The following is a 17,639-nucleotide window of genomic DNA, read 5'->3' on the forward strand; positions in this document are numbered from 1 at the left end:
CCGCAGTAAGGATGAGTCGAAGCATCCTTGGTATCCTTCAAAACTCAAGTTCAAAAGGAAATTCTTCGCAGGCACCTAGAATATAAACTCATTACAAAAATCCGTAATCGGAAAGAACTTGAAATTCTCTTACGTACGCCTGAAATACACATTTTGGTACGACAAGAAGCAAGATTTTTGGACGAAAACGTTACAGAAAATAAACATCGCATAATTTTCAAAGGTAAACCTTCAAAAAAAATTATAAAAGATATGGCAGTACTTGGTACCGCCTTCTATATTCATAAAAATTCAAATCCAATTCAGAATACTCTCTCTTCTCCAAGTAAAATGCAAAAATTAACAGTATACGTTTGTTAATTTCCATGCCCCAATTAATGATGACAATAAGAAAAATCCGGGCAAAGTGGAAGGATTTTGGGAACTTTTGAAAGACGAAATATCAAAATTCCAAAATAGAGCGTTGTGATACTACTAGGGGATTCTAATGCACAAATAGGGAGGGAAAAAATGTTTCGAGAACAGTAGGAGAATATCCAGACCATGAAAGAACGAAAAAAAATGTACAAGACTAATTAATCTTTTTAAAACTTTTTAGTTGAAGTTAACGTCAACTTCCTTCAAAAAATTGCGAAGTAAAGCAAAAACAAGTATATATCCAAATGTAATACTAGGGGACTCCCCATTAGATCTCGTGGCTATTTCTCAAAGCAATATTCAAGAAATCATGAATATAAAAGTAACATAAAACAGGAAATTTAACTCTGATCATTACCTGATTAAAATTAAAACGAAGCTATGGAAATGTTTTGGGAAAACAGAGCACCTTGATGAATTTAAAATGCAAAGGAAAGAAACAGCAAAAATAATAAAGAGTGCTAAACGATCTTTGGAAAAGTCACAGCTTCTGTCCATACAAAACAGTTTTGTTAAAAATAACTCCCGGAGTTTCTATCAGATGTTTAAAATTTATCTAAAGAGCTACCAAGATCCAGGTATTTGCTTCAGAGATGAAAATAGTAAAATAGGCCTAAACAATACCATAACTGTGAACTTCCAAGAAATTACTTTGAACAACTCTTGAACTGTGAAGAACTGAACTGTAAGCTAGAATTTCCAGATCTTCACGAAAACACAGAATCAGATCCACCGCCTACAGCTGAAGAAATTAAAAAAGCAATAAATACCCTGAAAAACAACAAACCCAGAGGAGAAGATTGTATTACAGCTGGACTTATAAAATGGTCTCAACCAAAAGTTATAACTAACCTTCAGATCATGTTTGGAGAAACATGGGAAACTGAAAAGATTCCAGAAAACTGTAAATGGCTCTTATCCATCCTTTGCACAATAAGGGCGATAAGCATGATGGAAACAACTACAGAGGTATATCTCTGTTGCCAGACAGTTATAAAATATTTTTAACAATAATACTAAACAAGGTAGAAACAACCATGATAGCCACGTGGTAGAATAACAGAGTGGATTTAGAAAGAACAGATTTTGCTCAGAACAGATTTTCAACCTAAAGTCCATACTCCGTCAAAGTCTCACAAACGCTCAAGACATAGTTGTAACATTTATAGATTTTAAAAAGACATTTGATTCAGTTGATAAGGAAACACTAGATAAAGTGATCCGAAAATTTGGCATTAAATGTAAACTAGCAAACTTTATTCAGAAAACATTCATAGACACCAAAACAAAAATTTTGGGGTGAAATATCTAAAGCATTCGAAGTAAAAGCAGGTGTAAGGCAAGGTGACGGCCTGTCTCCATTTCTCTTTAATTGTGTCCTAGAGAAAATAATAAGAGGATGGAAACAAAAACTAAAAGAACATAAGTTACCACCAGTAAGACTGGGGACTAAGAACAAAGGTACTGAAATCCATTGTCTAGCATTTGCAGATGATTTTGCCATTCTTTTTGAGCACCTAACAAATTCAGAAATACAAATCAATCTCTTAGAAGAAATAGTCAACATAACAGGTTTAAGAATTTCTGTAGAAGAAACAAAATTTATAATAAACACAAAGATGCTCCAGAAATAGATATTGGAGAGATAAAAAGAGTTAATAAATTTAAATATTTAGGGAAAATGATTCAAGAAAATGGCTTAGAAAATTCGCTGTAGACGAAAGAGTACGTAAAATAGAGAACATTTGCAACAAATGGTTTCTGCCTAAAAATTTGAAAATACAGCACTACAACACAGCGGTAAAACCAGAATGTCTCTATGCAAGTGAATGTTTAGTATTGAATTACAAATTACACAAACTTGAATCATTCGAAAAATACTCGGTGCGCAAAGAAATACAGAGGTATGGAAATTAACGTTTTTGCTGTTGAAGATATGTATTCGTTTGTTGGGGTGCTGCTTGTAATGGGTGCTCTGAATTCTCCAAAGGAGCCTTTCAGCATGCTGTCGAGCAATGATTCCTGTATCAAAACATCAGTTTTTCACGATTCTTTATCTCATAATAGTTTTCGAACTATTTATGCTCTTTGATGTTTTATATATCACGATGTTGGAAATACTCGCCTTCAGAAAAAATGCATGACAAGCTGGCACATACAAGGGAAGAGAAGTATGAGATTCTTTTACTTATCACTGTCAAAACTCTGCAGCCACCTAACGGTTGATGAGCAACTAATCCTGTTTAGGGAAAAATGCTCATTCACAGCTCATTCTGAATAATGCAGTCGGGATGAAATTTTTCTCCTGTTCGACGGCGTACATACTGAGATTTTTTAGTTAATATTTCAAACGTGCTTTCATCGCTGAAGCATACTTGTAAAAATTAAGAAACATAATTAATATACTATGAATAAATGTACATAGGTTATATCATATCGTAAATAATAATTTTAAAGTTAAATTATCGATCTCCGGAAGTCCACATACTGATCACACCACTGTTTACACCAGTGCAGACGCTTTGCTTTTGTTGTGGCTGTTAACTTTTCTAGTGGGTCGACAGCCCTTGATATCAATATCCTTCAACTTTCTACGAACAGTGCATTCAGATGCATTCACATTATCCCCATCCAATTGAGATTTTATCAGCTTTTTTATGTGGTGAAATGTCACCTCTTTTACCCATTTTTAAAGGTCACAGTTAGTAATATTTGGCTGTTAAACAATCAATTGTGACGTCGATATTACGAAATTGATAATCAAAGCGAGAAAGTATTACACTAGTTACACGTGAGAACGCCACAGAACAAGTCCTTTCCTGTACGCTGCATTCTGCACATTGATACCTACAATTAGTCAACAATCCAATGCCATGTAGCAACAACAGATACAAAATTCAACAAGGTAGTAAGTGTCCTGAATAACTATCATAAATTTTCCGGTTAATCGCATTAAATATAGTACTCAACACGTAATTATTACAGATAACATTAAAAATGTGCAGTGTGTCTAATAATTTGGCCAGGGACTGAAGGACTGAATGGAAATGAAAGGGCAGGCATACTCATCCTGGAGGTTCCGGTCGACCACGTCCAACCACCACAAGAGTAGATCGCCGTATTGTGCACCAAGCACATCGTAAGCCCTTTATACACTACTGGCCATTAAAATTGCTACACCGCGAAGATCACGTGCTACAGACGCGAAATTTAACCGACAGGAAGAAGATGCTGTGATATGAAAATGATTGGCTTTTCAGAGCATTCACACAAGGCTGGCGCCGGTGGCGACACCTACAACGTGCTGACATTAGGAAAGTTTCCAGCCGATTTCTCATACACAAACAGCAGTTGACCGGCGTTGCCTGGTGAAACGTCGTTATGATGCCTCGTGTAAGGAGGAGAAATGCGTACCATCACGTTTCCGACTTTGATAAAGGTAGGATTGTTGCCTATCGCGATTGCGGTTTATCGTATCGCGACATTGCTGCTCGCTTTGGTCGAGATCCAATGACTGTTAGCAGAATATGGAATCGGTGCGTTCATGAGGGTAATACGGAACGCCGTGCTGGATCCTAACGGCCTCGCATCACTAGCAGTCGAGATGACAGGCATCTTATCCGCATGGCTGTAACGGACCGTGCAGCCACGTCTCGATCCCTGACTCAACGGATGGGGACGTTTGCAAGACAACAACCATCTGCACGAACAGTTCGACGACGTTTGCAGCAGCATAGACTATCGGCTCCGAGACCATGGCCACCGTTACCCTTGACGATGCATCACAGACAGGAGCGCCTGCGATGGTATACTCAATGACGAACCTGGGTACACGAATGGCAAAAGATCATTTTTTCGGATGAATCCAGGTTCTGTTTACAGCGTCATGATGGTCGCATTCGCGTTTGGCGACATCGCGGTGAACGCACATTGGAAGCGTGTATTCGTCATCGCTATACTGGCGTATCACCTGGCATGATAGTATGGGGTGCCATTGGTTACACGTCTCGATCACCTCTTATTCGCATTGACGGCACTCTGAACAGTGGACGTTACATTTCAGATGTGTTTCGACCTGTGGCTCTACCCTTCATTCGATCCCTGCGAAACCCTACATTTCAGCAGGATAATGCACGACCGCAAGTTGCAGGTCCTGCACGGGCCTTTCTGGATACAGAAAATGTTCGACTGCTGCCCTGGCCAGCACATTCTCCAGATCTCTCACCAATTGAAAACGTCAGGTCAATGGTGGCCGAGCAACTGGCTCGTCACAATATGCCAATCACTACTCTTGATGAACTGTGGTATCGTGTTGAAGCTGCATGGGCAGCTGTACCTGTACACGCCATCCAAGCTCTGTTTGACTCAATTCCCAGGCGTATCAAGGCCGTTATTACGGCCAGAGGTGGTTGTTCTGGGTATTGATTTCTCAGGATCTATGTACCCAAATTGCGTGAAAATGTAATAAAAAAAATGTTCCTGTGCGTGTGAAATCTTGTGGGACTTAGCTGCTAAGGTCATCAGTCCCTAAGTTAACACACTACTTAACCTAAATTGTCCTAAGGACAAACACACACACCCATGTCCGAGGGAGGACTCGAAGTTCCGCCGAGATCGACCGCTCAGACCATGACTGCAGCGCCTTAGGCCGTTTTTTTTTTTATTATTAATCTCATTTCGTTCGTTTTAGATCGTTGTATTTGCTCGGGGCGGACGTCGCAAGACACCCGTTTCAGTTCGTCATTGATCCATTAACTCAGTGTTTTTATTACGGAGGGCAGCTAACCCTCTGACCGAACACGCTGAGTTACCGTGCCGTCTGACCGCTCGGCTAATCCCGCGCGGCAAAATGTAATCACATGTCAGTTCTAGTATAATATATTTGTCCAATGAATACCCGTGTAACAGTTTCATTTCTTCTTGATGTAGCAATTTCAATGGCCAGTAGTGTATTTGCGAGTGGCATCCGAGACGAGAACACGTAACGGACTCCCTGCAACAATTATGTGCCGCGTCGCACCCTTGGTCGGATACCGGCAGCAGCCTGTTTAGGGAATTTCCATCTCATGAGTAGGCTGCCGTTAACATCACAACACAAACGGCTAGTTTTATCCTTGTGGGCCCGCAACATGATGTGTATCTTGCAGAGATATTGTAAGTTGTGTTTAAAGTATACTGACGGAAACCAGTCACAACACCAAAAAATAGTTAATGTAGAGTAGTAAAATTTAAGGAATACATTTGTTTACGTGACATATTTAAGTGGTTAACATCGCAAGATCACAGGTTAACGTTCGCGCAAGATAAACCAATGGAAATGTGAAAGGTTGCTACATGTATAACCCATATAACCGCTAGAATGTTGAATCCAGGCATGTAAACGTGCATACATTGTGTCGTACAGATGCTGGATGTCAGTTTGTGGGATGGAGTTCCATGCCTGTTGAATTCGGTCGGTAAATACAGGGATGGATAATTCTGGTTGTGAACAACGCTGGAGTTGTCGTCCGATGATGTCCCATACGTGCTCGATTGGAGACAGATCTGGTGATCGAGCAGGCCAAGCCAACATGTTGACACTCTGAAGAGCATGTTCGGTTACACCAGCGGTATGTGGGTAAGCGTTATCCTGTTTGAAAAAGCCCATTGGAATGCTGTTCATGAATTGTAGCACGACAGGTCGAATCACCAGACTGGCATAGTTTTGCCGTCACGGTGCGTGGGATAAACACGCGATTCATACGAAACTGCTCCAGTTGTAGGTCCAGGTCACAGACAGGTTGATTGCAGGCTCTCCGCTAGCCTTCTTCTAACAAGGGAACCTGCCCATCGCACCCCTCTCAGATTTAGTTATAAGTTGGCACAGCGGATAGGCCTTGAAACACTGAACACAGATCAATCGAGTAAACAGGAAGAAGTTGTGTGGAACTATGAAAAAAATAAGCAAAATATACAAACTGAGTAGTCCATGCGCAACATATGCAACATCAAGGAGAATGTGGGCTCAGGAGCACCGTGGTCCCGTGGTTAGCGTGAGCAGCTGCGGAATGAGAGATCATTGCCGTGTTCCCGTGGTTAGCGTGAGCAGCTGCGGAACGAGAGATCCTTGGTTCAAGTCTCCCCTGTAGTGAAAAATTTACTTTCTTTATTTTCGCAAAGTTATGATCCGTCCGTTCGTTCATTGACGTCTCTGTTCACTGTAATAAGTTTAGTGTCTGTGTTTTGCGACCGCACCGCAAAACCGTGCGATTAGTAGACGAAAGGACGTGCCTCTCCAATGGGAACCGAAAACATTTGATCGCAAGGTCATAGGTCAACCGATTGCTCCACAGGAAATCACGTCTGATATATTCTATACGACACTGGTGACGGCATGTGCGTCACACGACAGGAATATGTTGTCGACCAACCTAACTTGTACACTTGGCGAATGGGTAAAAAGATTCTTCTACCTTGCCCGATTTAGGTTTTCTTGTGGATGTGATAATCACTCCCAAAAAAGTGATGAAAACATAAGAGTTTGTCACATAAACTGCAAGAAATGAATGCAACAGTTTCGATGTTTGTTTAGTTGTAGCGTCCCCATACTACGGCGCAGTTACCTCGCATCGGACGGACGGACGGACGGACAGATAATAATTGTCTGAAAATAAAAAATTAAAAGTTTTCACTCGAGGGAAGACTTGAACCAAGGGCCTCTCGTTCCACAGCTATTCACGCTAACCACGGGACCACGGCGCTCCTGAGGCTACACTGTCCTTGATGTTGCTTATCTTGCGCATGGACTACTCAGTTTGTATATTTCGCTTATTTTTTCATAGTTCCACACAACGTCTTCCTGTTTTCTCGATTGATCTGTGTTCAGTTTTTCAAGACCTATCCACTGTGCCGACTTATAACTAAATCTGAGGGGGGGGGGTGCGATGGGGAGGTTCCCTTGTAAGCACCACAATAGGGAATGAAAGCTGGTGCCGAGGTCATGGCAGCATAGGGAGCTACCAGGCACTTTCCCAGTTCAGCAGGAGCTTTCAACACAGAGGAGAAACTACTGGTGTTTAGCGATCATAGTGACCCCCAGTTATGTACAGTAACATCAAAACTCGTCAAGATTTCGCCAGTTTGGTAGACAATTTTTTTTTAATTTCTAACTCATTGGAAGCAGCTTCTCGCATTGCTCCCGTTTGTCCATTTTAGCTTCATTCAGATTTTGTATCTGAACACGTATTTGATTAGGCGTAAATAGATGATTAAGATGTTTAAAATATTAGTAAATGATTAAGACAACGCCGGGAAAAATAAGTCAGATGACTAGAGAAAAGCAGGAAGGGCTGCAGATGATCATTGGTCGGTACAGTAACTGCCTGTTGACTCTGAACGCAAATAGATTTAAGATATTGCGGACAAGTAGAAGTGATACATTACTATTCAGTTACATTTCTGGTGATAAATCTCTGGAAACAGTAACGTCGGAAGCTCCGCGAGGCTGTTGTGCAAGCAAAACGGAAGCCAGAGGGATGGATATATTTTCTGTCTCTTCGACAGCAGCTATTCTCAGCTACTCAGTAAACTTACCAAAAGTTCGTTTCACAATCTTCCTTGAATTAAAACTGTACGCCTAACTGATGCATAAACAATAATTTTGCGTTTCGCGCGTAGAGTTCAGCCAACAGTTCTCCTGTTTGGCTGTCGTCATTAATTAGCCCTGCTCTGCTTGTATCTAATGTTTGCCGCGTCCGTCAGATGTCATGAGGCGTTTCGCTATTCATTTGTTCCCTTGTATAGTGTTCAAAACGCCCAATAGATGTCATCTGCGTATGTTGGTTACCTCTTCTTGTGTTAAGTGTTCGTCCAGCAGATGTCAGCTGCTGCTTCTTTGGAGGCAGTCACGGTTGCTATGGTAACAGAGTCGGTATACAAATATAGTACGCAGACGCAACTTGTTAATATACGTTTGTGCGTATGGCATTGTTCAGTGTGTATAGGACGAACGACAGACGCTGCGGTGACGGCATGGAGAAAACGATGTGGGAAGATAAAGAAGTTAAATTTGATCTGCCTTTAAAGTAAGTGCACTTCCAAAATCATTATATTTTAAATTATATCAGCTGTAATCATTGAATTATTAACTGTTAGCCAATTTTGCTGTCGTAATAATTACAGGAATTGCAATTTTACTTGTTGAATACAAAATTTTATCCCAGAAATAACAACTGGCGAATTGTGTAATGTTAGGAATACTAAATTAGTAGCACAAAGGCTAATGTCCGCTAAAGAAATCGAGTTTAGTTGTTTTAAAAATATATTTCATCAAAATATTACAGGCATTAAAGGTAAAGTCGGTGAATTCCTAATAGATCTTGGTACTGACCTTATGTATATCTCGGAGCATCAATTACACAGGAAAGAAATAATAACGTTCCTTTGGAATGTTACATCTTATCTGATTTCTGTTTAAGGTACTCGTTTAGAAGGAAAGAGTCGTGATTTCTACCCAATGTAATGTGTCATTTAAAGGAATTAACATATCAAAACACTGTACCATAAAGACCAAATAATTGAAATTTTTGTTTTACCACAGGCCTCTACAGACTACATGGTTTTTCTTTCCTTACCTTAAACTGTGCTGGGCTAATTGTTTTAGAAATACATGAAGTTGATGTTGCGTGAGGTGTCAGCATAAACTTGCTCACTGATTCTCCAGAGAAAAGAGTGTTAACAGACTTACTTGAATCTTATAAACTGGCACAGACCACGTACATTCCAATTATACTTCAGGAAAACAGTAGCAACATAGAAAATAACTTCATATATTGTTCTTTAGTGGATGAGTGCAGTGTTAAAAAAAAGTAGTTATGGCCTGTCAGATAATGCAGAGATAGATTACTTTTATTTACAAGGCAGAGGCATATCTCAAAGCAGTAAACAAAATATGTGGAGATATTATGAGTTCCCTTGTAATGCAGACAAAAAAATGGTTCAAATGGCTCTGAGCACTATGGGACTCAACTGCTGAGGTCATTAGTCCCCTAGAACTTAGAACTAATTAAACCTAACTAACCTAAGGACATCACAAACATCCATGCCCGAGGCAGGATTCGAACCTGCGACCGTAGCAGTCCTGCGGTTCCAGACTGCAGCTAATGCAGACATTTAAAGCCAATGTAGAAGGGAAAACTTGGCAAGCAGCCTTCAATACAGACAACTTGAATGACAAATATATATTTCTTCAAATCTGTATCACTTTCATTGAAATCTTGTCCTTTAAAAAATTGCAGGCAGATATGCATTACTAATAAGCATCCAACTTGGATAACTAGTGACATTAGAATATCATGTGGGAGGAAATGGAATCTGTATCATAACGTGATGAACAGTCAGATCCTGGTTACAAATGCTGAAGAACTCATCAAACAGGCCAGAACAATGCAGAATTCCAAGAGAATAGCAAAATTAAAAATATGTGGTTAATTGTGAAACAGGCATCAGGGTAGAATGTGGGTGCTCAGTTTATTACACTTCTCTTGTGTAAAAATGAAACTGTTATTGATCCACCAGATTTTCATAAAATATTTAATAACCATTCCCTGTCAATAGCTGACAAGTTCAATCAAATTTCAGTGATACAGGTGAATATGCAGAAATCTTGAAAGCTGGTGTTCTGAGACTATTGTATCAATTTGAATCATGAAGATCAGTGTACTACATATTAGTTCTATAGTCTATCACCTGTGCAATATGTCTTTAAGATGTGGTCAGTTTCCCAAGAGACTGAAATGCTTGTTAGTGAAACCACATTGTAAAGGATGAAAGATGTCATTTAAACAGTTTCTGTGCTACCAGTGTTCTTGAAAGTTTTTGAAAAAGTAATGTATAAGAGAGTAGTGCCATATCTCAGTACACATAAATTACTGTCAGACAAGTAGTTTGGCTTCAGGAAAGGAGTATCAGTGGAAAATGCAATTTATGCTTTTGTGTGTGAGGCACCAGCAGGGCTAAACAATAGGTTGAGGACAATAAGTATTTTCTTTGATTCATCAAAAAACATTTGGTTGAGTGGACCATGCAGTACTCTTCCATTGCTCGAAACATTATGGGATTGGTGAAAATTCTCAAAGTGATTTACTTTTTTAAAAAAAAAAAAAGACAAAAAACACTAATCAGCTACTGAAGCATCTTTATCTTCTATGGGTTGTGGGGGTTACGACCCCTGGGGAGGTGGGTGGGTATTCACGCATGGCTGTCTTCACTTACATGTTGTAGCTACGCAAGGCGTCTAAATTTGTTTATATTTAGTTTGTCCCCCACCCAAAACACCCCATTTCCCGCGCTTGTCCTGTTAGTGTCATTAGGCTTCTTGTGGAAAGTGTGTGTGTTTGTTTTTGTTTCTGCCATATTTGTGACGTCATGGGTCAAAGCAGACGGGTGGGATCGGACGCTTCCGTATTTCCCATATTTGAAATGTAGGAAGCAGAATGTCAACAAGTAGTGAAGAAGTTTAAATCTGACAGGGGGATGCCACAGGGCTTTGTTTTGGGTCCATCACTTATCTTGATGAATGTCAATGACCTGCTGCTAAACTTGGCAGACAGCCTAAAAAAATCTCTTTGTGGGTGCCTCAAGCATTATTATAATAAGGTAGTCAGTAAAATGAGCACATGGCTTTCAGAGAACAGATTAACATTCAACTGCAACAAAATGTAATGCATACAGTTACTGACACAGAACTCTTGCCAAAGTAAAATTTCACTGTGCCAAATTGGTCAGGCACACAGTGAAGAAACTGAGTGCTGCTATTTTCACTATAAGAATAATCTCCACTGCCTCTGACTCTGAAATGTGAATGTTTGTTTGCTTTGCATACTTTCACACTATTATTTTGTGTGGTGTTATATTTTGTGGCAATTCTATGCACACTTAGCCCAGAAAAGGGTGACCAAACAGATCTGCAGTGCCAGTTTGTGAACTTAATGTAGATTGTGGTTCAAGTATCTCAGAATTGTAGCTCTGCCATCCTCATGCATTTATTCCATGATGAGATTTGTTGTTGACAGTATTGACTCATTCTAAAGACACTGCAACATTTATTCAGTGAACATTAGATGTAAAAAACAATATACATTTGGATTAAACTTCTTAAGCATTGAATAGAAAGGTGTGCACTATTCACCAGTTTCCATTTTTGATATGGTTCTGCAGAATTGAAAAAAAGTTGAGTGATTAACCCAAAGTATTCAGATCCAAGTTGAAACATTTTCTTGTGGCACATTCCTTATATTATGTACAGGAGGTCTTCGCAGTAGTTTAGAACTCCTCACTGTAATGTGTTATTTACTCACTGACAATTTTCTGTGTTTTAATAAATCTTTAATTAAATGTTAAAAATTTTCTGGTAAGCATTCTATAAAGTATGTAACCAAGTAGCTTTGGCTCACATGGTCTCACAGAATCTGATTAAGATGTATTTCAAAGGTTTCTTTCAAACCATAGGGTTTCCCTAATTGAGCAAACAGCCTTTGTCTCACAGTCAGTAGTATGTTGCCTATGTCATAAAGCAGTTTTGTTTTTTCCTTTGAACTACACTCGTAAGACAAAAAACAACACACGATGAAGGAATTCTCCAAATGAAATGAACAGCAATAGATGTGTGTACATGCACAGAAAAAAGATTACTATTTCAGAAAAGTTGAATGATTTATTAGGGAGAAAGAGTGTCACAAATTGTGCAAGTCAATAATGTGTTGGTCCATCTCTGGCCCTTGTGCAAGCAGTTATTCTTTGCAGTACATCCCACAGCTGTCCAAGGCATCTCCAGACACATCACTGAAGACAATTCTAATCCAGCCAAAGAGATTCCATGCCAAAGATATGCCTGGAGATGCCCAACCTGACCGTCACCCACCATATGGCCCGACAACCAGGAGCGATGGTCTGGGGTGCCATTTCTTTTCATTGCAGAACCCACTTGATTGTCATTCATGGCACCCCTACAGCACAGCATTACATCAACAACAGTCTATACCCCATTTTGTTGCTCTCCATGGCAAGTCATCCTGGGCCGACATTTCAGCAAGATAATGCCCACCCACCTACAGCGAGAGTTTCTGTTGCTTGTCTTTGACCTTGTCAAAACCTACCTCGGCCAGCAAGGTTGCTGGGTCTCTCACAAATTGAAAACATTTGGAACATTATGGGCAGGACCCTCCAACCAGCTTGGGATTTTTATGATCTGAAATGCCAATTTTGACAATTTGGCACAATATTCCTTATGAGGACATCCAACAGCTCTATAAATCAGTGACAAGCTGAATAACTGCTTGCATAAAGGCCAGAGGTGACCAGTGTGCCACTGACTTGCACAATTTGTGAAGCTCTTTCTCTTGAATAAATCATCCAATTTTTCTGAAACTGCAGTCATTTGTTTGTCTGTATTTATTTATTTTTTTTTATTTATTTCGTATTCCATTAATCCGTATTGTGATAAATCACAAGGATGTGGAATGAGTCATGATTACATACAACAGATATAATACACATATATAAAATGACAAAAATGTACCATAAGATTATGAATAAGTTTGTAGGTTAAAATCAAATCAAAGGTATAGCTCAAGTAATATAAAACAATACCTAAAAAGGAAATATAGTACATTTTCCAAATTAAACAAATAATACACATATATAAAATGACAAAAATGTACCATAAGATTATGAATAAGTTTGTAGGTTAAAATCAAATCAAAGGTATAGCTCAAGTAATATAAAACAATACCTAAAAAGGAAATATAGTACATTTTCCAAATTAAACAGTTAATGTGATCTATAGCAAACAAATTTTTATCAGTATAAAAAATCATTGCTTTATCTGTAGATACTCATCAAGAGAATAGAAGGAATTTACCATTAGGTAGTCTCTCAATTTACATTTAAAAGTAGGTACATCACATCTGCTGATTTCTGTCCCTTTTGGATAATTCCTTGATGGTGCATTTTTTTCCTTTCCTTGGAGTGTATATAGTCAAGTAGAGTACAGAACCATGTTTAGTAATATACATGACTCACAGTGTGAAACTCATTTGATTAGACAGGAAATACTGTCCTGACTTATATCTAGAATGAGCACTTTAAACATTAACTGACTGTTGTAATCCTTCTTTTGTGTAGATCATTAACAATTTTATGAAAGGAAAATTCGGTCGAGGAACCTAATACATTATCAAACAGAATTGCTGGCAAGTTCTTACCCCCAGGAAGCAAAATGTATGGTATTGCTGATTAACACACTCAAAAGTAAAACAGACCCATACCATGCTTTCAGAACTAATCGCACCATTGTATGAGATAAAGCAGATATAGGTTGGTGAAGGTTAAAATGGGAGAACAGGGCACTCTTATTTAATGATGAGGGTGGACAAGATGAAAGAGGGAGGCCTCGGAGAGAGTTGGTCTCATTGATCATCTAATTTTTCTGAAATTGCTATCATTTGTGATGCATCAATTTTGTGTGTGTGTGTGTGTGTGTGTGTGTGTGTGTGTGTGTGTGTCGTGTATATAGCAGTCAACTATAGTACACTGTGCAGTGTCCATGTGGCACTCAGTATTACAAACTAAATTATTTTTAAAGTGGAATTCTATGCCCCCATTTGATAGAGTGGTCCAAAATTAATCTCATGCAGTATTTGGTTTAGCAATATGTGTTAACAGGAAAACATGAAGAATAACCAATATTGCAGCAGCGACTGTGGAGCACTGGTACATGGCGGTGACAGTCAGTGCAGGACAGGGCAGTACATGAGATGGGACAAGCTGTTCTTGTTTTACTGTCCCTGTTAATACATATTGCTAAAACAAATATTGCACTAGATTATTTTGGGCCTAAAGAATGGACATGTAAGATATGGCTGTAAAAATAATTTTGTTTCTAACAAGAAACAAACTGGCACTTCTTGTTGATACTGGATGTTGCACAAAAGACATGATAAGCAGTATTTCTTTGTACTGACTCCACCTACACATTGCACAAATGAAGCCAAAACAACAGAGTAAATGCGCCTGACAACTCGTAGGAGAGACACACAATGTGTACATGTTTGTGTAAATTTATTATGACTTTTTTTGTCCCAAATTCTTAACTGCACTATTCACCTCTCTACTCCCTAATTTATCTTTACTTCTCATTCTGTCCTTATCTCTTTACTGAAGCTTGCTCAGTGCTCACTGATGTACTATCTCCAGCCTACTCTCCATGACACTACCCCCTTCAACTCTGTCTACCCTCATCCTCAGTACAGGTGGGTCACTCTCACTGTGGGGTCTGACTGAGCTACCCATCCTGTTTAACCTTTCACAACTTATCCCTTTTTCCTTTGCTACAAAGGAATTATTAAGCTCAAATATTAGGCAGTCTGTCTCTTTTACTTTTATGTGTGTGTATCAATAGTACTAAAACATCAACAAAAACTATTATACTGTCCCACAGTAGAAAGCACTTCTCTACACTTTAATACTGGAAAAAAATGAAAAAGTAATGGATGCATGAGCCTCACCAGAATACACAATTGCAGTGCATCTCCTCTTGCTACCTTTCCCCTGCACTTACTTAGTACTACACTTCTGTCTATTACAGTTCTTATCTTTTGATAGAAATACACATGAATAAATATAAAGTACTTTCAGATTGTCGAACACCAGGTTATTGCTCTAGGGTGACAAAAAAGGAAACTGTTGAATGGGAGGGGTGGAAGGCTAGAAAAAAGGGGGAAGCAGGTTACTCAGAACCCAGGTTAAAAGGGACCCATGAGGTATAAGAAGGAATTGTGCTGTAGTACCATCTGGCTTATTGCACAGCTCTTGTAAGCAATTGTGCAAAGCAATGTCATAAAGACTCAGTAACTAGGCATCCTGGTGCAAGAACAAGTGTTCAGTAACATTACAGCACTGGCAGGGCTCCTGATAGCACTGACATGGCGGGAAAGCTGGAGCAAATGTCACAGTTGCCCGATTACACCTGGTGCCTCAGACCTGTTATGACTCAGAGGCCAGGAGCACTGCCATTTCAGAAACACTAGCCGACTAGACTTCTATATAGGTTGTTGTTGTGGTCTTCAGTCCAAAAACAGGTTTGATGCATCTCTCCATGCTACTCTATCCTGCACAAGCCTCTTCATCTCCGAATAACTACCCCAACTGACATTCTTCTAAATCTGCTTATTGTATTCATCTCTTGGTCTCCCTCTTCAATTTTTACCCCCACCCCCTCACCTAAACTTCCCTCCAGCACTAAATTGGTGATCCTTTGATGTCCAAGAACATGTACTATCAACCAATCCCTTATTTTAGTCAAGTTGAGCCACAAATTTCCTGTCTTCCCAATTCTGATCAGTACCTCCTCATTAGTTACATGATCTATCCATCTAATCTTCGGCATTCTTCTGTAGCCCCACACTCTAAACACTGAACTCTAAAGAACTCAAGTGACTTAATAGAAAAATAAGAAATGAAAACATTCCAAACAGAGCCACATTAATTTAATTTGGCATAATTTCCATGTACATTCACATTCCAACAGAAGAAGCCATCAACATCATAGGAAGCAATCTGCAACTACAAGAAAACATACAACAGGTACCAGCTGTATTGAAGCTCATAACAGAGCAAAACTACTTCACATTCAACAACAAATTTTACTCTCAACAAGAAGGACTACCTATGGGATCCCCAAACAGTAACTCTCTAGCTGACATTTTCATCAGCCAGATAGAAAATCAGTTCTTTCACAAAATAGTAAAACCAAAGCAGTACAAAATAAAATATTAGTACAGATATGTAGATGGTATAATTTGCCTAAACATTGAATCACAGTCTCATATAAAACAGCTTCATGAGGACATAAACTCCATTCACACACAAATGCAATTCACCGCTGAAACACAAACAGGCGAAAACCTCTTTTTCTTAGATCTCACCATTTACAATAGAAACAACAAACATGAATTCACAATTTATAGGAAACCCACAATCACCAGCACTATCATTCATAACCAATCGAATCATGCCATAACTCAGAAAGAAGCCAGCTTCAGATATTTACTGCACAGACTGAACAAAACACCCATGAACAAAATTATTACACACAAGAACTGAATAAATAAAACAAACTGCACAAGAGAATGGATATGATACAAAGACTGTAGGTAAAATAAACAACAAAATACAAAAACAGGCAACACGTAATCACAGAACGTACACACACACACATGTATACACAACACAAGTCACAACAGATCAATAGACACTAAACAATAAATGGCACTTAATCACTTACAACAACAAAGTTACACACAAGGTGGGAAATATACTAAAGACACAGGGACTTAACATAGCATACACAATACTGAAGAAACTTGGAAGAAATACAACCAACACTGACAAATACAGCCAAGCTGGTATATATCAACTAACTTGCAACTGCTTTCAGTCTGTATATGTGGGTCAAACATGCTGGAATTTTAGAGCCAGGTATACAGAACACTTCAGAGCACTGAAAAGCAATAGCTCACCCTCAACATTTGCAGATCACCTAATAGTACAGGATCACCATCCACCAAACATTGAAACCAACTTAAAACTCCTTAAAACAAGTAACAGCCTCTACCAAAAATTAACAATAGAAGAAAACTGTCCCATCCAAAAATCAATAGCCAAGGTAATCACTTTGCAATAATACCCTCTTTGCCACAATAGAAGAACTATATAAATAACACACAGACCAGAACTGCATGTGATCAGCCTCCAAAATTAAATTCCTTTCTCTCTCTCTCTCTCTCTCTCTCTCTCTCTCTCTCTCTCTCTCTCTCTCTCTCCCTCCCCCCCCCCTCCATCTCTCCCTCTCTCCTCCTCCCTCCTTCCTCCGTCTTGGAAATGCGCGCGCGCGCCCACACACACACACACACACACACACACACACACACACACTAAACACCACCAAAACTTCAAATCCAATACCACATCCCAAACAAACATGTCACAAAACAAATGAACATTACACAGCCACAATAACACTTAATGGTGACAAAAACTCTGTACTTGGTGAATAAATCATAAAAAATGCATGTGTATTGACAAAAGCACAAGAAATGAGTGTGTTACCTCAACACAAACAAAGTAAAAACACCATAACATTAAAAACTGCAAGTAACATGCTAATTAATACAATACATAGTATT

At 39.1% G+C, this 17,639-nt stretch overlaps 1 protein-coding gene across 4 annotated transcripts in view; it reads left to right on the forward strand.

The window, feature by feature from the left end:
- Positions 1–8,272: 8,272 nt before the first annotated feature.
- The window catches only part of LOC126248402 (Bardet-Biedl syndrome 5 protein homolog), an 89,405-nt gene continuing 80,038 nt past the window's right edge, over positions 8,273–17,639 (forward strand). For all 4 annotated transcript variants that reach the window (XM_049949350.1, XM_049949351.1, XM_049949349.1 and 1 more), the window contains exon 1: positions 8,273–8,480. In XM_049949350.1, the coding sequence (XP_049805307.1) occupies positions 8,377–8,480 (104 nt within the window). In that variant the 5' untranslated portion in view covers positions 8,273–8,376. The remainder of the gene's footprint in view (positions 8,481–17,639) is intronic.

This window comes from Schistocerca nitens, chromosome 3, assembly GCF_023898315.1.
Source record: "Schistocerca nitens isolate TAMUIC-IGC-003100 chromosome 3, iqSchNite1.1, whole genome shotgun sequence".
Taxonomy (NCBI): domain Eukaryota; kingdom Metazoa; phylum Arthropoda; class Insecta; order Orthoptera; family Acrididae; genus Schistocerca; species Schistocerca nitens.